The sequence below is a fragment of the Eubalaena glacialis genome, chromosome 3, assembly GCF_028564815.1.
Source record: "Eubalaena glacialis isolate mEubGla1 chromosome 3, mEubGla1.1.hap2.+ XY, whole genome shotgun sequence".
NCBI lineage: Eukaryota > Metazoa > Chordata > Mammalia > Artiodactyla > Balaenidae > Eubalaena > Eubalaena glacialis.
The window spans coordinates 178,123,507-178,149,845 of NC_083718.1; the positions used below are offsets into that span (position 1 = coordinate 178,123,507).

Genomic DNA, 26,339 nt, shown 5'->3' on the forward strand with positions numbered 1-26,339 from the left:
ACTTGGAGAAAAATGGCTGCTTTCCAACTGATGGATGGATTTGGAAGTATGCTGCCATGTCCTTCCAAAAACATGAGCAGTGAGCTTCCAGAACATTTCTTCACTAAGAACTGTTATGGACCCACTTGGTATTAAAGAGAAGGAGTCTGTAGGCTACCTGCCAAACTCAGGGGAGAAGGCACAAACCTGAATGTGAGGGGAAAAAAAAATCTCAAACTGAATTCCACAAAACAAAGTACATCAAATCTTTATGCTCTAAATCTTTATCTTGAAATCTGTTAGAAATTGATGTCAATAAGAGTCAAGTTCCCATTCCTAAATATCTAAAAATTAAGAGGCGGAGGGAAAATAACAACCCCCAGGCTGACTTGTAATGGGTTTTTTTGTTTGTTTGTTTAATACATCTGAAAAGAATGCATATACAAAGAATTCAGACATGAGAAAGCATTGGTTCAACACTAATGAAATCTACAAGAAGTAGGATTCGGGGAAGGTGGGGAAGATTACCTAACATTTTTAAGACTTGGAAACTGCAACCAAAATAAGCTGATAAAATCCCTATTAACACTTATGACGAGTCTTCATAAGACTCTCCCCAGGATTTTTATTAAACTAGAGAGCCTCACCTGGCTGCTCTAGGGTTCCTCATATGCAAAACAGAAATAAGGGGATTCCCCTGACTGGTCCCCATGTTGTTAAATGTTCTCCCCACCCCCACCCTAGCCCACCCCACCCCCAGCTTCTTAATGAAGCAGGTCTCCATCCTCATAACTTGAAAGAGGATGTGAATCATCCCATAGACATCTGTCTTCTAGCACCACCCCTCGGATTTCCTCTATATACCAGATCTTCAGCTGTGTTCTAGGAACACTGTATCATACACTATTAAGCTGCACATCTATGCTAAGCATATAAAGACAATGACTGACAGGGAAAAAAAATTGTTTTTTAATTACGTACTCAATCCATTTGGTGTATTTCAAAAGGTGCAATACTTTTCTTCATTTATCAGTGAAAGAAGTTAGAAATTAACTTCAAAAAAAAATCAGCAAATGGCAAACAAATTTCCTTGAGAGTCACAGTCACATATATAGTGCATCCTAGAAAAGAGGAGGGGCAAGACAGGTTCCACCCACTTTCATGAGTTTCATCAAATGCTGGACCTACTCAAGGGTGGAGAGAAAAGGCAACTTTCAAAAAGGAGTATATTATTAAATGAGGCGTTTACTATACTCCTTCCTAAGAGCACCAGGTGGGGAACACGTTTTCTAAACTAGATCTAGGAAGTGGAATGTGGAATCAATCTATCCTCCTCCCCTTAAGGGCTGTCCAATGGTTAATGAATTAAAAAAACATGACTAAATAAAAACAAATCCCACACACACTCCCCCGCCCCCCAAAAAAAAGAAAAGAAAAAAAAAAAACTAGATATCCCAGATTACTCGCCAGAGTGGAACCCGGAAACAGCTTCAACAACCAAATTAGTCTGTTACAGAGTCATCACAAGCATGCCTTGCTTTTAAACAAAAAAAAATAATAATAACTTTTTGAAACGACAAAACAAAAACTAGTACTGATCACTTTTCTGACAATACACAATTACTCAAAATTAACTAGTACTGAGAGGGGGAAGGGGGCCATACCTATGGGCCTTGTCTCACACGAGTGCATGTGGGTAGGTGCAGGGCATTTGTCATTATTGCAAAAACGAATTTTAATTTTTAATCTTTAGTTTGATTTAAACATTGCTTTTAGTATGATGCCGACACCAGCTGTGCAGAAAGGGCTCTGGAGAGACGTTCATAGCAGCACACACCTGCGGCTCTTCTTCGGTTCTGGAGGCTCCAGGGCAGCCAATATTGCTTCGTCAAATACATTCTTTAGGCCTTTCTGAAAAGGGGTAGAAAGAAAAAAATGGGCAGTCTGATATTCAGTATAATAAAGTTGAAGATCAAATTTAAAACATTCAAACCCCCAGGAGTTGGCAAATAACGAAACATTAAAAACAACCCTGAATCTCAACACAATCATCTCACTTCACCAAGTTTTGTCCAGGCAGGGCACTGGAAGGATCCAGCAATTCAGGAGAAGAGGAGCAGATATTCATGAGTGAGACAGTGGTCCTTTGAGAAAGCTTTTTGCAGACCAATGTATGTCACAAGAAGCAAAGAAGCACATGTCATTTGCTCATTCAATATGAGTTTTGTAATATGCTGCTGAAACATTTTACATAAAAACAAGTAAGCAGCTCTGCATTCAAATGAAACAGCTGGATATGGAACAGGACTGAGAGGTTGGGCACCGGGCAGTGGCATCCTTATATGGAAGGCGCAGACAAAGATGGAGAGAGCGATTACAGTAGCTGCATCAAAGATAGTCACTCTAAACTCCCTTTATCCCACCAATTAGAGCCAAGGGGATTCAAGGAAGCAAAAATGTGGGTACCTGATACATAGGTAAAACTAGAGCCAGTCAGTGCAACAGGAATAAAGTTTCATCAGGCATTTATACAAACAATTGTATATTTTTAATTTCAAAATTTGAAGGTAACCACAATTGTATGTTTCCCTCACAACAATAAAATCAGAAGCAGGAAAATATAAAGATGGCAGCTTTACATCTCAACGTTAACAAACCTTAAGTCAACTGTTAAAATGGATGCTACTCTTAAAAGATAATGTAACAAATGATCTCATAAAGCAGTAGCAGGTACATCAATTATCTTTCCCACCCAGACCGACAAATACTCCACTACAGCACAGACAGCCAAAGCAATAGCAACACAAAGTTTCACTACACAAAGGAAAACCAGAAAAGAATCCTCCCTTCCCCATTACACTGTACTAGCAGGTCACCCTTTTTCCATAAATTTTGTCATGCAATTACAATTAACAATTGATCGTAAGAGTAAAATGATGTTTGTGTTATTTTCTCCATCTAGAACTAAGATCTAGAAGTGTTAAACTCTTCTTATTTTCTCCAAGAGGACATTCTTAATGCCAGACCAAGTTCCCTTTTGCAATAGTAATCCAAACCAAACAGCTCTGAGCATCAGGCAACTCAAGCAGCAGAAAGTTAAACAAGTCCAGCTTGACTACTGATCACAAAAAATATTCTATAAGATATTGCATTCTTGATCAAAAACTAATACAGAGGTTGCTCTAAGGTGGTGAGTAAAAAGACGCAGAGGCTTTCAAACAGGATGGTTTTATTCCTTTGTTTTTAAACGATCTTTCTACAGTAGTGGGACAGGAAGCAGCAGCAAAGAGGGGAAGGAGAAAACAGTTTAGAATATACAGCACTTCCTTTTGGGTTGAGTTTCCGGAGGCTCGAGGGCAGCTAGGATAGCCTCATCAAACACATTCTTCAGACCTCTCTACAAGACAGAGGGGAGGAGAGAGAATAGCAGCCAGGTTAGAGGATTAGAAAGACCAGCAGATACAACAGCAGTCTGGATTAAACGGGCTGAATTCACAGAAGCAATGTGCCTTAAGAAAAATAACTGCCAGAAAGCTAGATCTTAAGTCCATTATCAAGACAGTAAATAAGAGAACAAACTTCTTACCTCAAAAAAGGTTAACTGAGCAAGAAAGCAATTTTTGTGAAAATGCCATATGTTGACTTCTATAACAATCACACTTTGAAATCTAAATTACAACATTTTAATGAAAATAATGCCAGAGGAGAGGAATGGATATGTAAGCATGAGATACATGCAGTGAATAATAGGCCTTGCAGATTCCCTAGTACTCCTAATGATAAGAATGGCACACACATTTTGGAACTACACCTATTACAATTTCAGGCTTCTGTGAATTCATCCCCTGAATAACTGAAGGACACAAATAGCAGGCTAACAGGCATGCTACATGTTTCTAGATTCAATGACATATCTGGATGGGATTCATCAGGATTTCAGAGTGAACCAGTTTCCCAGAACAAAAGGTTCAGACACTTAGAAAAAGTGTTAAATGTTCAGCAGTACCAACTGGGAGAAGTTTAAACAACAGACTCTAGAAACAGCATACACCTCAGTTATTCAGTAATGTTATTAGAGCAAGTAACCACCACCCAATAGGAAAACAAAGAACGGGGTCCTAGAATGAGTTTTAGCAAGCAGTCCAATGCTTTTAGATGTCCGCATGGGTATCAGAGCATAAAGCATGGAGTGAAAAACAAAGAATATTCTCAGATCTACAGGGATTAAGATGCAGAAATACACTTACACCTCAGCCAGAACTCCAGCGTGACAGTGCGACTCAGTAGTACTGGTACCAGGTCTACAGACTCACCTAAACTCACCCAAACCTGAAGCCACAGGTTTACCTCCCAAAGAAGTTCCACATGTTCTTTAGGTCAGTTGGATCCCAAGTAAAACCTTCCCCCAAAGCCCCAGAGCACGGCTCCGATAACGAGCGCCAGGCCCAGACTACCCCAGCTGCCCCCATCTTGCCCTCCCCCCACCACAGAAGCCTCGAGAACTGGCACTCACACATTCCACTAGAGACAAAATAAATGAGAAATAACAGTAAGCACTTGGAAAGAGGCAAAGAGGTTAAAAAGTTTCCTTCCTTCTGTGTCTTTTACAAAGTAGAAATGATGAAAGTTAAAGTTCCTCTGAAATTCTTCCTACACATCTAGGAGCAAACTCTGGTTGTCAAACATAAAAGGAAGGAGGGAAGATAGAAAGAGAAATAAATTTTATAAGGGAAAAAAGAGGAGGACGACAATCAGGAACTAGGGCATCCCTTAATAAGAAGCAAATACTTTCTTGCTTATTGACAAAGATCAATTAATCCCCTACAAGACAAAACTAACCCCTGCTTTAATCACACTATCCGATTATATTAAGAGCTCAGTTTTAAAGGAACCAACAAACAGAATCTGGAATCCTAAAAAATTCTAGCTCCCAAACAGTACCCAGGGACCCCATTTTCTATCTTCTCTTTTGATTTCTCCAAACTTCAAAATATGGTAAGAAAAATGTAGTTGCTAAGACCTTTTCAAATTTCTGTTCTCTGGAAAGTGACTTACTATATAAACCTGTTCATACTGTAAAAAACTTTATATGGAAGCATCCAATTCTCTAAAATAAGCTTCACTGGTGACCTAAAATTGGGTCCACATGGCCTACTTGCCTCCATTTCCCCCAAAAGCAACCCGTATTTAGAGAATGGGGAGATGCAACAGTTATCTGACTCAAATGTTCCACACACATCCTTCTTCAATACACACACACACACACACACACTTTTCTGGGGATGGTATCAAAACACAGAAGCATCAGGCATTTTTAAAAATCTCAGTTAGTGCTACATGTGAGAAGATGTAAAATCTTCTCAACTTTTAAATATCTGCAATAGCAATACAACAGAACTAAACTGCCAAGGAAAACTGGGTTTGGGAAAAGAAATTAGGCCTTGAAGTCATCCTGTGAAATACCCAGCTAAGAACAAAAATTTTATCTTTACACATCCAACCCAGGGCTAAATTGGACATTATTAAATTATGTCTACACGCTACATACTAAATACCTAGTACATGTATAATATGTAACTATATATGCTATTTACCTTAGTATACATATCATCAAGAATCCAAGTGTTTTTTTTAAACTTAATAAAAAAGAAAAATTACCTGAAAAAGTAGCATGAGAAATATAAGTGAATTTCATGTAATTATAAGAAATCTCCACCCTTCAGTCTTGCCTTATTTTAATTAGGCATGTTTGCTCATTGTTCAAATGTCAAAGTAGAATAAAAGAGTTCTGTGCTAATTATTTACATAATTCTTTCCTTTGGTCCCCAGAACAGTACTCCGAGGAGAGAACTGGTTGGTGGTACCATGAAGGTAGAGAAAATGAAACACACAGGTCAGTTATAACTCTCACTCTAAATACCCTAACACTGCTCCCTGTCCTCAGAATCTGAAGTTTCCCATCAAACTATGAGAAGAGTTCCAATTAAATCGTTCAGAAAGAAGAGAGGACTGCATAAAGAAGGAACGCCTCCAAAAACATAAGAATGGAGACACTATATAAAGGCATGCTTGAGAAATGGCCTAGGTAGTTTTCTCTGACATGAAAGTCTCAATGATTACAACCAATTCCCTATCCCAGTTGAATTACCCCAGAAACAGTATAGCATCAATTGTCAGTACTGATGAAAAATCAGATTTATTTAGATGAAATTTTAAGTTGGGGGGGAGGGAGGGAGGGGAATCATTCACAGACTCTTGTAAATTTGTGCTAATCTGGACCTTTCCGTTAATTTTTGTTTTTAACACAATCCCTGACCACTACAAATGATTCAGTAAAACGTGGGAGCTCACCAACACAAGAGCTTTATTTAGAGACTAATAATTTTCTCCATAAAAACAGAGACCTCTAACAAAAGAACATACACTGTGAAGCTGGTCATAGTCTTCCTGGGCAGCTTTCTTGAGCACTGCAGACCGCTGTCAGAAATAACCCCTGAACCCTAATGCTGCTCTAAACCACTCCACTGTAAATAAACGTGGGCTCCTCACAGTCCTCACCTGTGTAAGTGCAGAACACTCCACATACTTGACAGCCTTCAGGTCACGGGCCAGTTTTTCAGCAGTCTCTGGGGTGATAGGCTTCTGTTTATTCTTGGCAAGTTTCTCAATAGTAGAGGGGTCATCTCTGAGATCAATCTGGGTCCCAACAAGCAAGAAAGGAGTCTTTGGACAGTGGTGAGTTATCTCAGGCACCCACTAGAGAAAAGATATTTTAAAAATACACCTGCATTAATCCACAAGCCTCCAAAGCTATTTACAATCAACAGAAGTTCTATGACAACCTTTTTTTCAGGGCAAGAATATCTGACTAACTCACCTTTTCTTTCACATTTTCGAATGAGGATGGAGAGACCACTGAAAAACAGACTAGAAATACATCTGTTTGTGGATAACTCAGCGGTCGTAATCTGTCATAATCCTCTTGCCCTAAGGGGAAAAAAACCCGGAGAAATCAGCAACTGAATCTTGGTGCCCTCATAGCATTAAAATCACAAATCAGTCAACAGATTAAGCATGCAGCTAACAGCACACTTATCATTAATAAGAAGGCAACTTATTTAACAAAATATATGGCTTTGTAATAGAATATTTGAGCAATATTCTCACTCAGCTAATTCTAGGTAAGAGGTACAAACTATCAGTTATAAAATAAATAAGTCACAGGGATGTAATGTACAGCACAGGGAATACAGTCAATAATATTATAATAACTTTGTATGATGTGTAATATATAAAAATATCAAATAACTATGTTATACACCTGGAACTAATATAATATTGTAAGTCAACTACACATCAATAAAGAAAAACAAAACCAAAAACCAAAAAAAATTTCAGGTCCTTAGAACAGCAATGAATTTGTTATGTATTAATTATTTGCTTTGTTACTGATTTGTAGTTTTCAATCTTTGTGTCTACTAGCAACCAAACAATAATGTAACAAAAATAAACTGTTGCTACAGAAATAATTAAAAATCAAATCTACTCAGATCTGATTAAGAAACAATCACAGTGAAACTATCTAAGGGAAGAAAAATCTCAATGAAACCCAGCTGACAAAATCCACTGCCCATGACTACCAAAGCAGGTTCACATGTTTAGTTAATGTGTACATGTAAGACCAGTACCTGAAACTGAAAACACAAAGAAAAAAATTCAACAAGAATCAATGGATACTAAATCAATATGGAGGAAACTCTGGTGAAAAGGAGAATATTTGTATGGTCTTAAAGATTATTAATAAACCACAAGGGGAAGAACATAACTACCTTGTGAAGAAACAACATCACCTTGACTGAGTGATCAAGATTGCCATCACCAATGAGTGGCAGATGAGTATCATATGCCTCTACATTTATATCCTGAGAAAGACATCACTAAGGTAGTATTCCAACCAAAATAGCATAACTTGTATCTAATCATGAGGAAACAGACCAAACCCAAAATGAAGAACATTTTTATAAGGGGAGGAGGGAGAGAGGATTTCCCGGGCCTGTATTCAATAAAAACATCACGAAAGACCAAAAAAAAAGGGGGGGGGGGCAGGAGGGCTGAAGAACTGATCCAAATTACAAGAAACTAAAGAGACATGACAATTAAATGCAATACATGGTCCTATACTAAAAGCAGAAAAAACTGGACTTGGATCAACTGACAAAACTGGAATATAGATGTTAGATCAGAGTATGGTATCAATGCTAAATTACCTTAAGTTGATTACCATTATACAAAAATGTCTCTGTTCTTAGGAAATACATACTTATTCAAGGCTAAATGTCAACTTACTCTCAAATAGTTCAGGGGGAAAAAAATTATGTATAAATATGTTGAAAGAGAAAAATGCAGCAAATAGGGTAAAACATTAACAACTGGTAAATTTGGTTAAAGGATGTATGTGGGCTCCTGATACTATTTTTGCAACCGTTCTGTAGGTTTGAAATTATTTCCAGATAAAAAGTGTTTTAAAATATCCATACACATTTCCAAAACTGTGAAGGGAAGGGAAGAGTCACAGAGGAAGGATTTAACAGTCCAATTTCAAAACTGAGCTACAACAATCCTATGTATTAAAAGAATAGCCCTAAAAAACAAACAAACAAACAGAAAAAAACAAAAAGGGAATTCCCTGGTGGTCCAGTGGTTGGGACTCTGCGCTTTCACTGCAGAGGGCACAGGTTCAATCCCTGGTAAGGGAACTAGGATCCCGCATGCCGCGCAGCCAAAAACAAACCAAAAAACAAACAAATAAAAGAAGAGGTAAGTACTTAATGACACTGAACCGTATGCTAAAAATGGTTAAAATGGTAAATTTTATGTTATATTATTTAACCACAAAAAAAAAAAACTTTAAGGGGAAAAAAGGAAAGTTAAATATTTTGTATGCCAGTGATTTTTTGTTTTGTTTTGTTTTTGCCAGCATTGAGAGAATACAAGAATTTAGGGTAGCTATCAAAACATGATAATTAAAGATGTCATTCTTATTGCCACTTAAATAATACATCATAGTAGACAATAAAGGTATTGTCAGGATAATACTCTATGGAAAGTGAATAAAGGTTGAAGGAGAAGTCAAAATAGCAGATATTACAAAACAATAAAACCACCATCAGTACCTCTAGCATTTATTGAATACTTACTATAGCAATATGCTAGGGTTAGAATCAAAGGAATTCAAAGGTATGCACTAAGATGTGTAACTCTCACTTCTTAAATTATTAATATAATGTACAACTGTAGACATAGAAGGGATTTGGAAAGGAAAGAAAGGGGAAAACAAAATCAGCCAAACTCTTTAACAATTCTCTCAAACTGCCTGAGCTCTAACACTAGCTGGAGCTTTGAGGCATCACAACCAAAGCTCCAATAAAACAACAAAACAAAAAATAAATGTAGAAAATAAGACAACAAAACAGTTAACCAAGCTGTGTAAAAAGTACAGACGTTCACACACCTTTTCTTAGCCCTAGACCCTATTCAAATGGAATATATTTCACAAAAATTAAGTCTGGCATACTAGAGGAGGCTCCATTTTTAGTCATTCAGCCCCTGCATCAAAAACAGATCCAAGTCTGTATTCCTGAGCACCACTAAGGGCATCTAAATAAATGCCCAATGTTTTACATGCAACCAACCTTCTATTCAGATGGACTGGTGACAGAAAACAAATACAGCCATTCTTTTTTAACACTAGATCCAAAGCAGTACTGGTCTGTCCATTTACTTGCAATGAACAAGCCCTCAAAGCTATAAATCTTTTCCTTTCCCAAGGAGAAAAAAATTAAAATTGTTCGATAAACAAAAAGTAGGCTACCTTACATCTACATTTGCTACAAGTGCTACATTTAAGGAAACAATGAGTACGATCCCTTAGATGAGCAAGATTCTTCAATATCCAAGCATAATTTATCCAGCTAAAATCTATCCTCTAAGTATGAGGCAGCACTACCATTTAACATCCTTTAAGGTACACAACATGATCAAGAAAATTTCACTCTACTGTGTGAGACAGGTTTTGACTACAAGTCCTAAACTATATCTACTCTAACAGTACACCAGCTCATCACTTAATTTCTAATACTTGACAAAAAGCACGGATACATCTCATGAGTTGCTGGTTTTTTTCCTTCCTCACAATCTCATATTCAGAATTTGAATTCAAGAGGAACTAAGTCAGTTTGAACTGAGGACTCTGGTCCATATGAAAAATCTGAAATGATCTCATGGTAAGAAAAATAAGATACTGTATTTAAATAAGATAAATACTGCTAAAAAACAACACTTTCAGAGAATTCCAGTAGGACATTATAAACCCAAGAAGACAAATTAAACATTTCATAGAATTTACCACTACAAATTAAAACCTAAACATTTTTTCTACAACCAAGTACTCAAAATTTAATGGCACTTAGTGATCCCTGCTTCCTCTGTGCTATGGAGCTTACTCCTAAAATAATTCCATACCTTTTATATTATAAAAGAAAAAGAAAAAGAAAAAAAATCCAAAAATAAATGGGGACACTCTGGAACCTGAGATTCCTACCATTTTATGTATAACATCTGTAAAACTCTATACTATTGCATGTTAATGCAGAATTTACTGAAGATTCAAATCTTAGTCATAACGCCTTTGGAAGGTTCCACAGTAGCACTAAACTACAGACCAAAGCAGCTATAAATATCTCTATGGAGAGCGTTGTCATTCCTGATAATGTAATTGATCAGTAACTGCAGAAGGTTGCCAGATACTAGAAAACACCTCAATGAAAGGAGTTTATTTTTAAAAAACAAAACAAACAAAAAACAGAATCAGCTAAACCAGGTCAAAGTGCACCACTATGACTTGTTCTGAATATTCTTCTTCTGCTAAGGAAGAGAATAATATTAGCTGTACACCAAACACATTCCAGTCCCTGTGCTGGGTTTTTTTTTAATAGTAAAGTGTGTGAATCATAAATACACAGCTCCTGAGTTTTTACATATGTATACACTTTATTAAACTATCACTGAATCTTCGCAACACCTCTAAAAGGAAAATATTTTAAACATTTTACATATCGAGGTAATTAAGCCCCACACAGTTAAGCAACTTGTCAACTATCTAGCTAACTGCTCTATCTAGCATCAAAGTCCAACCTTTCTCTTGTTTATTACCATGGTAACGCCCGGAATGATTGACTGTGATTACAATGATTAAAATTTTTAAATGAAGCTATCTTTTGAAAATTGAACCTAAGAAAACAATTAAGACTATATATAAATAAAATAAATGAGAATGGGAAAAACAATTTTAATGTAAACATAAATGAACCCAACTGTATTCCAAATAACATAGCCACACTTTGGGGGGGGGGGCGGGGGGGATAACAAATCCAAGTAACTTTTGAACAAGGAACTTTGTATGCTATTAGACCAAAGAAAAAAATTACTGCAAACAAATCTTGAACTCTTCTTACATATTTGTTTTTCACAGTGGTATGGTATAGCAATTCTGAAACTGTTTTGTGTGTATTGCAGGACTGAAAACGGGTACATCTTTTGGGGAACCTAGCTTCTAACTATAGAAGTAATGGAGATGAAAATATGGAATTGGTGAAGGCAAAGAAGACTGCCTGAGTTGGACTAAATTGGAGGTATCAACAAAAACTCATTATCCAGAATAAACATGTTAATATTTTCTTCCCTAGTTGAATGAATGATATTCAGGACAAGTCACTGTGGTGCAGAACAAGTCACTAGCATGCTACAGCTATTTTGCTGTCTTATCTCTGTCCAGACCTCTGTAGCAATGAGCATATCTAGCACCTAGATTCCCATTTTGCAACAACTGTAGGAAAAATTGATTCAGGCAAGAATTGTCAATGGTTATTAAATCTAGAGGGGGTGCTATTTAATGACAATGGTGTAAAGAATATTTACACCATTTTAATGTATCTCCTCACAAATTAATTATTAATTATAAAAGGAAAAATTCTAAACATATAGTAGGAAAACTGGACAACACCTTAATCAAGTGATCAAAATTACTTTTACCAAAAGGTGATACCCTGAGATGGACGTAACATTACTGATCTGGTATTCTAACCAAATATGTAATATCCTGAATCTACTCATGAGGAAATGGACAACCTCAAACTGAGAAACATTCTGTAAAATAAGTGGCCTGTTTCCTTAAAAAAATGCCAATACCATAAAAGGCTGAGGTTCCATATTAAAGGATACTAACCAAAGAGAGTGACAACTACATGCAATGTGTGATCCTAGGTCAGAACCTATACAAGAAAAATTGCTCTAAGGGACAATATTAGGACAACTGACAAAATTAGAGAGTTGACTACAGGTTAAAGTTTAAAATGTTATATAAAATGTCAAATTTCCTAAATTTGATAAGTGCACTGTAAGAGAATATCCTTGCTCTTAAGAAATATACAGTGAAGCATTAAGAAACAAAAGGGCATGATGTATGCAACCTACTCTCAAATGGCGTAGAAATAAAAGCAATATGCATAAAGAGCTGGAGAATGTCACAAAAGGTTAAGAACTGGTGAACCTGGTAAGGAGTTCTTTGTATTAGCAACTTTTCTGTAAGCCTGAAGTTAAATCAAGACAAAAAGTGACAAAAAAGAATGTGTGTCCAAATACTAAAATGTTTCTGTAGTAAAGATCATAATATGAAAGAAAACTGCAAACAGACCCCTAAATTAACAAAAGAAGTTAAACTGTGGTGTGAACTGCCACACAACGGACTACTGTGTAACCATGAAGACTATGACACACAAGTACAACACTGAGAGGTATCACCATGCTTTTCTTTTAAGAGATAAAGTCAGGTACAGAGAGAAGAATATCCTTTTTTTTCCTATGTATAAATACAATGAATGTATAGGAAGACCTCTGTTTAGGACATAAACTAAGATGTGATTGTCTCTGGATATAGATGCTTTTTCATTTTCTCCTTTTGCTTATCTATATTTTGATTTTCCTGTAATAAGCAAAACCTGTATCTCTATAATAAAGAATAACATTTTAAATTTTGACATAGAAAGGAATTGCTGGTGGAATTGGAATTATTCAATATGAAAAAGAGCTTATGATAAACATATTGTGAAAAAAGCTAAGTATAGAACTATATACACAATAGTAAAACATGTGCAAAAAAATAAATAAATAACTGTCGAAACTCATTAAACAAGAATTTGGGGGACTTCCCTGGTGGTCCAGAGGCTAAGACTCTGCGCTCCCAATGCAGGGGGCCCGGGTTTGATCCCTGGTCAGGGAACTAGATCCCACGTGCTGCAACTAAGAGTTCGCATGCCTCAACTAAAAAGATCCCGTAAGTCACAACTAAGACCCAGCGCAGCCAAATAAATAAAAAAAAATTAAAGAAAAAAAAAAAGAATTTGGTGTTGTGACCACAGGGGCAGAAATAAAGCTATGAAACAGAGGGAGAGTCCTATCTCTGGTCTTAAACGATATTATTTTAGTATATCTATAAGAGTTTCAGCCAAAGACAGGAATAGTATAAAAAGAATTCAAAATGACTATATTCAATATCTTATAATAACCTATAATGGAAAAGAATCTGAAAAAGAAAAAAATTCATATATATATATATATAAAAAACTGAATCACTTTGCAGCACACCTGATATTAACACAACACTGTAAATTAATTATACTTCAATTTTAAAAAGGTTTTAAAAAAGAATAAATAAATTAAAGAATTCAAAATAAAATAACACAATCAACAGGTTAAAAGTAACCAAACAGTTAAAGGAAGTCAGAGGCTATCTCAGTGGGGATGAAAGCTTTAGCAGAAAGAAAATTGAGTTAATGGCATGACTTGAACCAGGACTCTGAGATTAAGGCCTTTGGAGAAGGACACAGAGTCTCCTTGTAGGTACGTCAAAGATAGGAGACTCAATCTGGATGCCTACAGTCCCAGGTCTCCAGTGCCTGTCAAAAAAGATCTCTGGCTTATAGCGACCTTAACCAGGTGAGGTGAAAACTCCCCAATTTGCCTGGTATAGTAAAATAATTTCCTTAGTGAATGTCCTTTAACCCCTAGAAAGATTCAGAATCTAATATAGAGATGAAATAAATCAACATTATTATTGTTAATTTTCAGTTACATTTAGGAATAACCTATTCTTATTTAATACTGTGTCTGTAATATTTAAAACAATCACCATGGGAGTTTGCTGGTGGCACAATGGTTAAGAATCCGCCTGCCAATGCAAGGGACATGGGTTTGAGCCCTGGTCCAGGAAGATTCCGCATGTCGCGGAGCAACTAAGGCCGTGCGCCACAACTACTGAGCCTGCGCTCTAGAGCCCATGAGCCACAACTACTAAGCCCGCGTGCCACAACTACTGAAGCCTGTGTGCCTAGAGCCCATGCTCCGCAATAAGAGAAGCCACTGCAATGAGAAGCCCGCGCACCGCAACGAAGAGTAGCCGCCACTCGCCGCAACTAGAGAGCCTGCACGCAGCAACGAAGACCCAACGAAGCCAAAAATAAATTAATTAATTAATTAATTTTTTTTAAAACTATCACCATGTTAGAGAACATGATAGATTAGTTTTCTGATTCCAATTTAAACTGTGTAATTGAGTAACTGATCTTGAGGTTTTTTGTTGAAAATGTTAAGAATTTTATGAAAGTTGTAAATAATACTGTTTAAGATAAATTAAAACAAATACAGAAAATCATGAATTATCAGGTTTATTATAGTTACATATGTAAAAACTTGGAAATGTTTCACTTGTCAGGTCAAGCAAACTGAATTGCTTAAAACAGAAAAGTAAATACATTAAGTTTATAAATGCAATCTAAAGTGCTAGAAGAAATTTAACAGTTGTAAATGAGGCTGACTGGGATTAAAGTCTGACCAATCCAAGTTAAATAAACCAATATTAATCAAAGGACCATAGGCCACCTTGAGAACAATCTGTCAAAACTGACTGTTTTAATAAAAGATTTAATAAGTGTGCAACTAAATTTAAAGGCTTACCCACTCCCAAACTAAGACTATACAAAGACCTGTATACAAATGTTCATAGCACCATTATCCATCATAGCTTAAAATTAGAACCCAAACAACCAGCAACTCGTAAATGGATAAAACAAACTGTGCTATATTCATAGACTGGAATACTACTCAACAATAAAAAAAAACAAACTACTGATACACATAACATAGATGAATCTCAAACAAATTATGCTAAGTGAAAGAAGTAAAACACAAAAGGCTACAGACTGTATGGTTCCACTGATATGAAATTCTAGAAAAGCAAAACCATAGTGACAGAAAGCAGATCTGTGGTTCCTAGGGCCAGGTCAAGGGAAGGAACTGACTATAAAGGGCAAAAGGAAACTCTTTAGGATGATGTATCTTGATTATGGTGGAGGTTACACAACTATACGGTCAGCAAAAATAATCAAACTGAACACTTAAAATGAGTGAATTCTATTGTATTATACTTCAATAAAGCTAAAAAATTAAACACTGATTAAAACGTAAAGGTTTATAAAAATAAGCTTTGAAATTTGAAAATAAAATTTAAAATTAATTTTCAACCCCAAGTAGCCATAAATTGTCTTCTCTCTGTATATAGATTGCCTCCAAGGGCACACAGAAACACAAAAAAATCCCTCACCTACCATGAAATGTAGGTCATTATCTCATTTTGTCTATCTTCCAAGTTTCCTCTAATATACCATTACTCATAATTTTTAATTCATAAAAACTTTAAACGCCTAAAACACCATTAGAAAGCCACTGATCTCTGGGGCTTCCCTGGTGGCGCAGTGGTTAAGAATCCGCCTGCCGGGGCTTCCCTGGTGGCACAGTGGTTGAGAATCTGCCTGCTAATGCAGGGGACACGGGTTCGAGCCCTGGTCTGGGAAGATCCCACATGCCGCGGAGCAACTAGGCCCGTGAGCCACAACTACTGAGCCTGCACGTCTGGAGCCTGTGCTCCACAACAAGAGAGGCCGCAATAGTGAGGGGCCCGCGCACCGCGATGAAGAGTGGCCCCCGCTTGCCGCAACTAAAGAAAAGCCCTCGCACAGAAACAAAGACCCAACACAGCCAAAAATAAATAATTAATTAATTTTAAAAAAAAAAAAAAAAAAAAAAAGAATCCGCCTGCCAATGCAGGGGACACAGGTTCGAGCCCTGGTCCGGGAAGATCCCACATGCCGCGGAGCAACTAAGCCCGTGCGCCACAACTACTGAGCCCGCATGCCTAGAGCCCATGCTCCACAACAAGAGAAGCCACCGCAATGAGAAGCCTGTGCACTACAACGAAGAGTAGCCTTCGCTCGCCGCAACTAGAGAAAGCCCACGCGCAGCAATGAAGATCCAACGCAGCCCAAAATAAAAATAAATAAAAAATAAATAACTTTATTAAAAAAAAAAAAAGAAAGCCACTGGTCTCTAAACTTAACTGTTTACTATTGTCTCTCCATTTCACCCTCCCAATTGAATCTAGACAGTTCCTTAAAGTGGGCAGTATGATACACTCCATAAGAGCAGTATGTCAGCTGGCAGACAGTGAGAGGGTAACTCATAAAAAGCGAAAAAGTTAGGATTCCTACATACCAAAAGGATACCTTTCTGAATTTTTCCTTTGCCTAACTGATCTGATGACAACAGAAACAACAGAGAAAAGTCAGAAATGAAGATGTGCAGCTACTGTTAAAACAAGGAAAAAACACTGAGAAATTGGGAATACTTAAGGAAGAAAGAAATCTGTTCCTTAAATCTGAAAAGTTGACCACAAATGTCAATACTGTGAGCTAGATATTGGTTTGCCCTCAAAATATTTTCAAATGTAGTATAAAATAAAAAGCTATAGTATGATAATATAAGAAGCTATCTGTACATATAATATGCAGACACATATATTAAATAAGTCTTCAAATATCAGAGTGATAGTACAGCCTAAGGTACTCTGCTCTCATCCTATTTTATCTCCTTCCACACCATCCATCCAGGGTACCCCAAATGCCTATTTGCTATTCCAGGTCTGGGATTGCTTCTCGGTCAAGCATCGACCATCATGATATTCAATCCTGCTATTAACAAAAGGCAAATGGTATGCTAATCTTCTAGTTTCCCAAATGTCCAAAAAAATACAACCACCAAGTGTTATAGTTACAGACCAAAACATTATAAAAGACATCAAGTTTTCACCTGCAGTATCAAAAAGTCCAAGAGTATAAGGCTCTCCACCAATCATAACTGTGACTGCATAGTTGTCAAAAACCTAAAACATAAAAATATGACATTGTTAGTGTGCAAGGAGATGGTCAAAACAGGACAGGACAACTCTTAAGCTAAGACAATGTTTCCTTCCCAAGACTCAACCACCTCTTAGTCCATCTTTCTTATATGACCAACCTTGCCAACTAAGCCCTTGCATGACCTAATAGTTCTTGGAAAAAGTGGCAGGAGATGTATTCTGGGATGTCTGCTCTACCGCAGCTGCTTGGATAAAAACCCACAGAAGGCTTAGAGGTGTCACAGGAGCAGAGTCCCCTGGCTATACAAAATGATCCTATTCAAGTTTGAAACTTTTGAGACAGTAGTTTAAAGTTTACCTCAATTTTCAACCTGATTTCTAAGAAATTATTTCTTCATAGACCATTTCCTTTTAATCTAGTATTAAAATCTCCTAGATCCATGATAATCTTTTTCCTTTCAGGGTTGAAGACAGGAGCAGCCTTGTTGCAAACATTCCTATTAGAGAGAAATGTAGGTTCCCTCAAGGTACTCAAGGAAAGTGTCTAAGAAACAGCTGGCAGATTATCTGTTGGGACTTCATGAATAAAACTCATGTTATTGGGTACAAACCACATGACCTAAGATATCTTCTTTGAATTGGGTATACCTAAGGATAGTATATAGGTAGGGGTTTATGTACACTTAAGAATAGTGAAAAGGGTATACTATTTGTAAATAGACTGTAAAACCCATTAACAAACTTGGTATATACTAATATTGGTTGCACTAAGTTATTTGTGAAAATGGGAGCTAACAGTGCTAAATGAAAAGACCCAACACTAATTCATGGACTCCTCTGAATTAATTTACAATTGAAAAGCAAGGCTTTGCAACCAGGAGAAGGATGTTACATTTTAAGATCAGCTCTGTTTAACACTGATTTTCTGGTTCATGTTTTAGTGGGTTGTTGGGAGCTTGTTTAAATGTAAGCAAGAGTGGATTGGAAGCAAGGGCTTTGGGGGAGGTGGCAGTTCAAGGAAAGTCAGTTCTCGACAACAAGAACAAGGAAGTGTAAAGAATGTGGTTAAGCTCTCAAACCATCCAGGTTATTTTCTTAAGTCATACCTAACCCTTTTCCAGAGATCCACATACAAACACATACATAAAACACCCATAAGCCCTCCTTAAATAGAACGCCTAGACTCAGAAACCATGTTTACAAAAGAACAACTTTAAATGGAGACTGAAACACAAACAACCTGACAGTTGCCCTCACTCAAGATCCACAAAATCGATGTATCTCTAAAAGTCCCCTAAAAGTCCCTTTCAACCTCAGAACTTCTTTCACTTAAGAATGTCCCCAAATGGACCAACTCGAAAATACGATTTCGTATTTAAAAATATGATTTCTCCCCCTCAAAGAAACCTAATTTTTCTTCCAATAGCCTGGGCCTACCTCAATCACTTTATCTGCCCTGGGACATTATAGACTTTCAATTACAATTAAACATAATTACCAAGCCTTTAACCTGTCACCCTCTTAAAAATGCTCTCATCTCTGAAGACTAACCTAAAGTAATAATACATTTTCTTCCTTTTTACTTCCAAACAATACTAGTCCCATATTAATCATACATAGGTGCTTCATAACCCACCCCTAAAAGAGCTCACTTCACAGAGGTGGTTATTGCCAGGCCAGGCCAACCCTAGCTCCTCTCTCACCACAGAATAGACAACTATGTTTAATATAATTACACCACTGGATTGGTCAACCAACCTGGGACAAACACTGGATCCCCAAACACATTCACAATGAGTGTTACTCTAAATAACTGTCTCTCTCTCTCTCTCTCACTTCAGTATCTTTGTTATTCCCATTTTCCCTCTACTCTTCCAAGGAGTTGATAAAAAGCATTTGTGGGAGAGAATCCCCAAAGGCTTCTTCTGTTGATGTTCTCATAAGAAAAACAGGTCTTCTGCGCCTCTAAAAACCAGTCTGGAGCTCCATTACTGCTAGGACAACAGCTCCATAAGCTTTCCTTCTATTCCCTAAGGAGAATAAGTGGAGACACATACTACTTTCCCTGAAGTTACAAGACCCCCAAAATCATCCCAGAAGACCTCCAAGCACTGATTAATCATTGGCCAAGATATCAAAAAAAATCACCTCATTCCAAAATGTAGGGCATACTTCTCCAAACTGAGACCACCACTCTTTAGAATCTTGTCTATTGGAGTTTTGCCTCCCAGCACTTCTTGCAAACCCTTGTATCACCCCTTCTGACTTTCCACTGATTTTTCAGCTGTTTAATTTTAAAGTGTATATAATTTACCCATGAGAAGTCAAGATCTTTAAAAACAGGAAACAAAGGCAGACAACAGAAAAATTTCAGTACACAGAGAAAGTTTTCAAAAGGATATCAAATTATAATATATTTCACTAATAGATGGAAGCTTTGTACTTACAGTCGGTACATACTCAGATGGAAATTTGTTTGTTGTGTAGGATATCAGGAGACATGTTTTACCAACGGCACCATCGCCCACAACAACGCACTTAATTGTCTGCATTGCTGAAACAGTTTTGTATCCACTTTAAATATTTCAAATTTGATGATGACCTACAAAAGGATTAAAGATATTTCTGTTAATTATTTGTACTTATGCATGTGTTTTTTTCCTTCAATTAGCAACAGGCTCTCTCATTCAGAGCAATAACAGAACCAGCAACCCAACTACTAGGGCTAAAAGAACCTAAAAAGAGAAATAGTGACTTGCAAATAAGAGTCAATTTTCTAAGTTTCTGATCCTTAGTTGTTTTCGACTTAAGTATTTTTTAAAAAATCAAAAGTAGCATAAAGAGCATGTTTCTTTTTATAATGAAAGAGAAGAGGCTATTTCAAAATGAATCCCACATAGTGTGTCAAGTGTTACTTTGTGCAACATTTCCTTCAGTTGTACGTGCCCACACATGTGTGTGTACAGGTATATGTGTACTAGACTGCCATACAAAGACCACTGCTTCAAAGAATGGTCCATTTACCCAACCTTAGAGCTATAGTTACTCAGGCTATAACCAATAAGCAGCAGAGCACCACCACCTCCCGTCTGTAATAGATGAGCAACATGAGGGACTGGACAAAGATCAGGGTGATCCCTGGTCTCAGCAGCTCTTTCAGCACCAAGTTGCCTAGTTACTAATTCAATATTCATGGCATGAAGAGGTCAAAACCTAGATTTTTATAATGAAAAAGTCAGATCACTCTAAAGCATTCTAACTTACAAACAGATACAATTACTTTAGCTTCTCTTACTGTAGTCCTCCATTCTAAGAAGCTATTGATTACAAATGCACCAAGGATTTATTACATTTCATCCATTCTGAATGCTTGTTTTTATACTTAAACATTTCTAAAATCAGAACATATCTTTACCAAAGGTTCCTTACCCTTGTTACCAGCCATTTTCCCCCCACATTTTGACATCTATGAAATTGGGATATATGACATCTTAGAGTCAATGAAAAATTATAACAGTTTTTCTGGAAGAATAAAGAAGAAACACCACACCCTCTATACCTAAATTTTAAGATAAAATCCTTTTTTCAATTATAATTCTGAAGGGATTACAATTTCTTGTTAGCTAAAGCTGCCACCTTATTAAACATAAAAATGTCACAGAACCATCTAACTGTGGATTGGATGCCAGGTCTATATGCTCGTACAGTAACCTTCACAACTCTTAATCATGACTTATAAAAGTCTGTTAACATCTCTGTATTGGGGCTTCCCTGGTGGAACAGTGGTTAAGAATCCGCCTGCCAATGCAGGGGACACGGGTTCGAGCCCTAGTCCGGGAAGATCCTACATGCAGCGGAGCAACTAAGGCCGTGCGCCACAACTACTGAGCCTGCGCTCTAGAGCCCACGAGCCACAACTACTGAAGCCCTGCGCACCTAGAGCCCGTGCTCCGCAACAAGAGAAGCCACCACGATAAGAAGCCTGCGCACCGCAACGAAGAGTAGCCCCCGCTCGCCACAACTAGAGAAAGCCCACGCGCAGCAACAAAGACCCAATGCAGCCAAAAATAAATTAATTAATTTCAAAAAAAAAAGAAAAGAAAAAAAAAATCTCTGTATATACAAGTGAGTAACCTACAGGAAATATACATTCTCCTGTTCCTCATCAAAACCATCTTGACTACATTTTCCCTGTAATGCACTAGAGGAGCACTCATACTAGGTTAAGGATCTTGATCCCTAAACTAAATCAAATTACCTATCAAAATAATCACACTAAACCAAGTACTAAATTAATTCTAGAGAATTATTCTAGAAGAATGTCTTTTACTTAATAATAAAAGAAGAGAAAATAGGAATAGCTGTCTTCTCATGGTTCCTCAGTCCACCTCTGAAAAACAGGATAACATTCTGCTAAAAAACAAGGTCTTCTGTAAAATTTCTTTCCAATTCAGAGTGAAGAAAAGAAAGGTAAGCAGAGAGAGTTCTGATCATCCTACATAATATTTTCCAGGTGCCTAAAAATCAGTTTCAAGTTCAGTTCCTGTATCTTCTATTTCTCATGACCATTATTATGGGGCAATTTTTTTTACATAGAGTTTAATCATCAACACTGGACAGAAAGTAAGGTTTGATCACTGTGGCAGACACTGCTAGCGGTCTGCCAATTCTTCCTCTCTTCTTTAGTAACAGAATTTTACTGAAGCATATGGCTCTTAGTAAAGACTACATTTCCTAAATTCTTTTGCAGCTAGATGTGACCAAGTTCTGGCAAATGGGAATGGAAGCGATGGATGCAATTTTCAAGACTAGCCTTAAAAACAAGGGTAATAGTTTCTCCTATCCCGGCCTTTAGGCTGGAATGCAGACATGATAATGGAAGCTGAAGCAGTCACACTGAACCAGAAGACAGAAATTACATGCTAAGGATGAGTAACACAATAGGAAGGGCCAGCCCTGTATTGCCTTCCAAGACTTTTACATGAGAAAGAAACTTCTCTTTCATTAAGCCCCTATTATTTTGGACTTCCCTGTTATAGCAGCAGAACTGAATCCTAATTACTATATTTCACGGATGCTAAGAAGACAACAATTTTTAAAACACATCCTAAATTTAGAGGTGTTAAATGTAAGAAAAAAAGTCTTAGAATCAATAAAATTATAATAATATTTGGATTTATCAAGTAACTTTACAGTAAACTTGACCACTTTTGAGACTTTGTCTTAAAACACCTAAGATAAATGCTATTATTAAATTTTAACTGTGGTTAAAATCAACTGTCATCCCTAAATATGAAGATCCTTATCTTCAGTCTACCTATGGTATTCACTTTTAAGACTTGTAACCCATACTACGTAGCAAATACAAAATCATCAGGCCATTTATAAACTTGAAACTTCTAGTGAAGGAAGAGCTACCATTTCCTGAAAGTTTCATTAAAATTCTCTAGGAAATAAGGAAGAAGAAATTGAAAACAAAAAGTTTCCATGATTAAAGACATGAATATGACTGCCACATGGTTAAGTCACAAACTACCACAAGCTGTATTGAATTTGTTACAATATTGTTCTGTTTTATGTTTTGGTTTTTTGGCCGTGAGGCATGTGGGATCTTAGCTCCCCGACCAGGGATCGAACCTGCACCCCTTGCATTGGAAGGCGAAGTCTTAACCACTGGACCGCCAAGGAAGTCCCAAAATACCTCTGCATTCTTAAGAGCAAAAACACTACGACTAAATGCCGAACTTTCTGAGGAAGATCTTTAAGCTTTTCCAATGAAAGATAATGGGTGACTAGAACTCTTGTGAGAGAAATATCGTCCGCAAACAGTTTGGCAAGATCACTAACATTACTACTTTGAGAACTTTTAGAAGTCTGGATCTTTTCTGAGCAGGAGAAACAGCCCCCAAGCCAATCAGGCCCTTCTTGCATGTCCTGCTTAGTAAAGGTGGGAAGAATTTCCGAACTACATAAACTAAATACATAACAATAATAATTTTCCTAACTCTGAAGTCAGGAAAACCCTGGGTTTTAACCTCCGCTCAGCACTTACTAGCGACCTAGGCAAGTTTCTTAATCTCTTTTTGCCTCAATTTTCTCATCTGTAAAACAGAACTAATTATAATTTACACCAACACCTTGCAAAGTTATAAAGATTAAGTAATATAAAAGGACCTGGCTCCTGGCACATACTCAATATACATGAATTCCTCTACCAACTGTGCCAGTTAAGTCAATCCCACCATACCTATTTTCGTCCAGAGGATCAAAACTTGCACTGCACTTTCTTCTCTCTTTGGTGGACTATTACCTAATCAAAACTTCTCACACTTTGCACAAAGCAGGTGCACCAAAAACATAGGCTAAAATGAACTGAATATATTTGCTGCTATTTAGCTAATGACACAAAAAACAAGAAATCCACCCAAATATTTCTTCTTCACTTGAAGACTCCCGTATTATTTTTTCCTGTATTTCCTGCATTTCCCTGTATTTACAGAGCAGTCCCTAAAACCAAGCCACTTAACACGTGTTAACAATATAATTTAGGTATTGGAATAGACCCTATCACTATCTTTAAACACCAAATTAAATGCTTTTTTAGTTTATTAATTATCACTGCCTACATGCAAACTAATGAAAATCTGACAGTTGTTAACCTAAAACAATAAAACAGCCAGTTATTTTACCTTCTCCCTATTGGAGATACAAAAGTACTTCTCGGGTCTACAACTAAAGTCTAGTGGTAGGGTGTGAGAGCTCCCCCTCCTGGTCACCTGACTCCATCTTAAATGAGGTTTCTGTTTATTAATGTCCACATTGTTATTGATAATATCTTTTATAATCTCTTTTTCCTGTTAGGCTTGAATTCAGCCTCTAGATCAACAATTCCAAAACTATCACTTCAGACAACGAGTCAGAATTACCTGAAATGAGTTTGTTAACAATTCAGATTCCTTGGCCCTCACCCCAAATCTAATAGATCAGAGCGCAACACTTCCTATGAAATTCTAATGCACAGTGAAGTTTGAGAACCACTGCTGTATATGATAACAAGACAAAAAATACCAGTAACAAAAGAATCTAAACTAAGATAAACACTACTGGCATTTAGATCACCTAGAAGTGAGTTTCTTAAAAGTAGAATCCAAATTATCACTGTGAATTATCTGTATCAACCAGGCACTTTACATATATAGTAATGAAAAACTCATGTTGTATACTGAGAGATCACGAACCAAGATACTTCAGAGGTGCTCTAAAACTGGTTCAACCCAAGTGTTCTCAAATAATAGTGCCATTGGCAATACTTATATAGCATTTACTATATGCCACATACTGTTCTAAACATATTACACATATTCATACATTTCATCCTCTCAACTCTGAGATACGTACTATACTGTCCCCATTTCACAGGTAAGAAAAGTAGGGCTCAGCGAAGTTAAGCAACTAGACCAAGATTACTGAGCCCGTAAATGGCAGAACTGGAATTTAAACCCAAACAGTCTGTCAAGGCTCTGCTCCAAAATTCTATACTATACTACTTTCTCCTAAGAAGTGACATTAATCAAAACAAATATGATCACTACAAATGGAGTGGCAAGTATATACCTATGACAGTTGCCAGACTGGGAAGAGGAAGGCAGAGGAAGAAGCAAGAAACAGGGGTTAAGTTCATTTCCTATTTCTTCACCCTGCAGACAACCACTCAATCTTATTGGGGAGAAGGGAAGCGAGAAGAGAGAATTTGTAAGATAGAGTTCACTCTTCCCCTTTCTATCTATATATCCACAAATCTTCCATTTCTTATGCTTCCTCACCTGACAGTTCAGCAATCTATCAGAAACTGGTTGTGGATCCCCAGTTAAGAGCACTGGTTCAGGAGTCAGACTGGCTCTACCACTCTAGCTATGTGACCTTAGGCAAGCTATATAACTGCTCAGTTTTCCCTTATCTCAAAAATGAAAATAGTAATACTTTTCTCATAGGGTAAGTTGATTGAATAAGATAATATATGTAAGGAATTCTAAACAGTGCCTGGCCTCTGGTAAACGCTTAGTAAATGTTTGCACCTACTCTTAAATGAGTAAAGGCACTTTTATAGTACTCATTGTCTTTACTACAAATGTAGTCAAATTTAGAGCTATCACTACAAAGGTGGTCATTTCAGAGTCAAGTTCCAATTTAATTAGGATTATTCTGCAAAGCATTTGACATGTATTATTAATAATTTCATGTACTGAAATGTCACCAGATGACCCACAAATGGGGAGGGAGTAGGGGGCCAGGGGAGAGACTTTGTTCTTGCAATATGTACAATGCCAGCTTCAACAACATGGAGGAAACTAAGCCAGACATGTTTGTAAATCCTTATGTTAACTTCCTATTTAAACAACGTCAAATCACTGTAACAGCAAAGAGTCTATGTAGTACCAATGTACCCATTCTGCTATCCAGAGTGGCTAGAAAAGTTATTCTGCACCAATAACTAAGCACTATTTCTCTTTAATAATGAAGTTCATTTGTACCAGAACTTGGAATTGGTTGGTGTTGAGCAACTTAAGGCATAAAAAATGATTCTGCCAATCATAAGGAAGATAAATTGTGAAATAAGGTGGATCTTCTACATTCCCTCCCAATACCTATCACTCCTCCTGACAGCCACACCAAAACCGTTATCTCCTACATTCTTAAATGCTGTGGAGGTCCAAATTACCCTTTGAGAATCTCAAAACTAAAGCCCCTTTAGTTTTCTGGGGTTCTTGAGCTCTGGATTTAAAGAGGCTATGGAACTCTCTCTTTAGTATCATTATTATTATTGGCTGGATGCCAACTAAACTCCACCAAACAATGCAATCCCTGAGGAAAAGGATTTGTATGTGGGGAAGGGAAAACGCTCCCAGCTACAGATGCCCTATCTTCCCATGCCCCATAGTTCATTCTAGGCACAAGGCACAAGGCACAAAGAGCATATGAAAAGATTTGGGGGTTAGGTATTTGCTAATAAGCTTGTTTTGCAAAAAATGTATATTCTCAATCAGACTATTATATC

General features: G+C 37.1%; 1 protein-coding gene across 3 annotated transcripts in view; it reads right to left on the reverse strand.

The window, feature by feature from the left end:
* Positions 1-374: 374 nt before the first annotated feature.
* CDC42 (cell division cycle 42) overlaps positions 375-26,339 on the reverse strand; it is a 44,886-nt gene continuing 18,921 nt past the window's right edge. For 2 of the 3 annotated variants that reach the window (XM_061184771.1, XM_061184774.1), the window contains exons 2-6: positions 19,732-19,886; positions 17,236-17,308; positions 6,857-6,966; positions 6,538-6,735; positions 375-1,890 (exon numbers count right to left, since the gene is read on the reverse strand). In XM_061184771.1, coding sequence (XP_061040754.1) covers positions 1,801-1,890; positions 6,538-6,735; positions 6,857-6,966; positions 17,236-17,308; positions 19,732-19,836 — 576 coding nt within the window. In that variant the 5' untranslated portion in view covers positions 19,837-19,886 and the 3' untranslated portion in view covers positions 375-1,800. Of the gene's footprint in view, positions 1,891-3,225; positions 3,377-6,537; positions 6,736-6,856; positions 6,967-17,235; positions 17,309-19,731; positions 19,887-26,339 lie in introns of those variants that run through there. The other variant, XM_061184772.1, reaches the window with a different exon arrangement.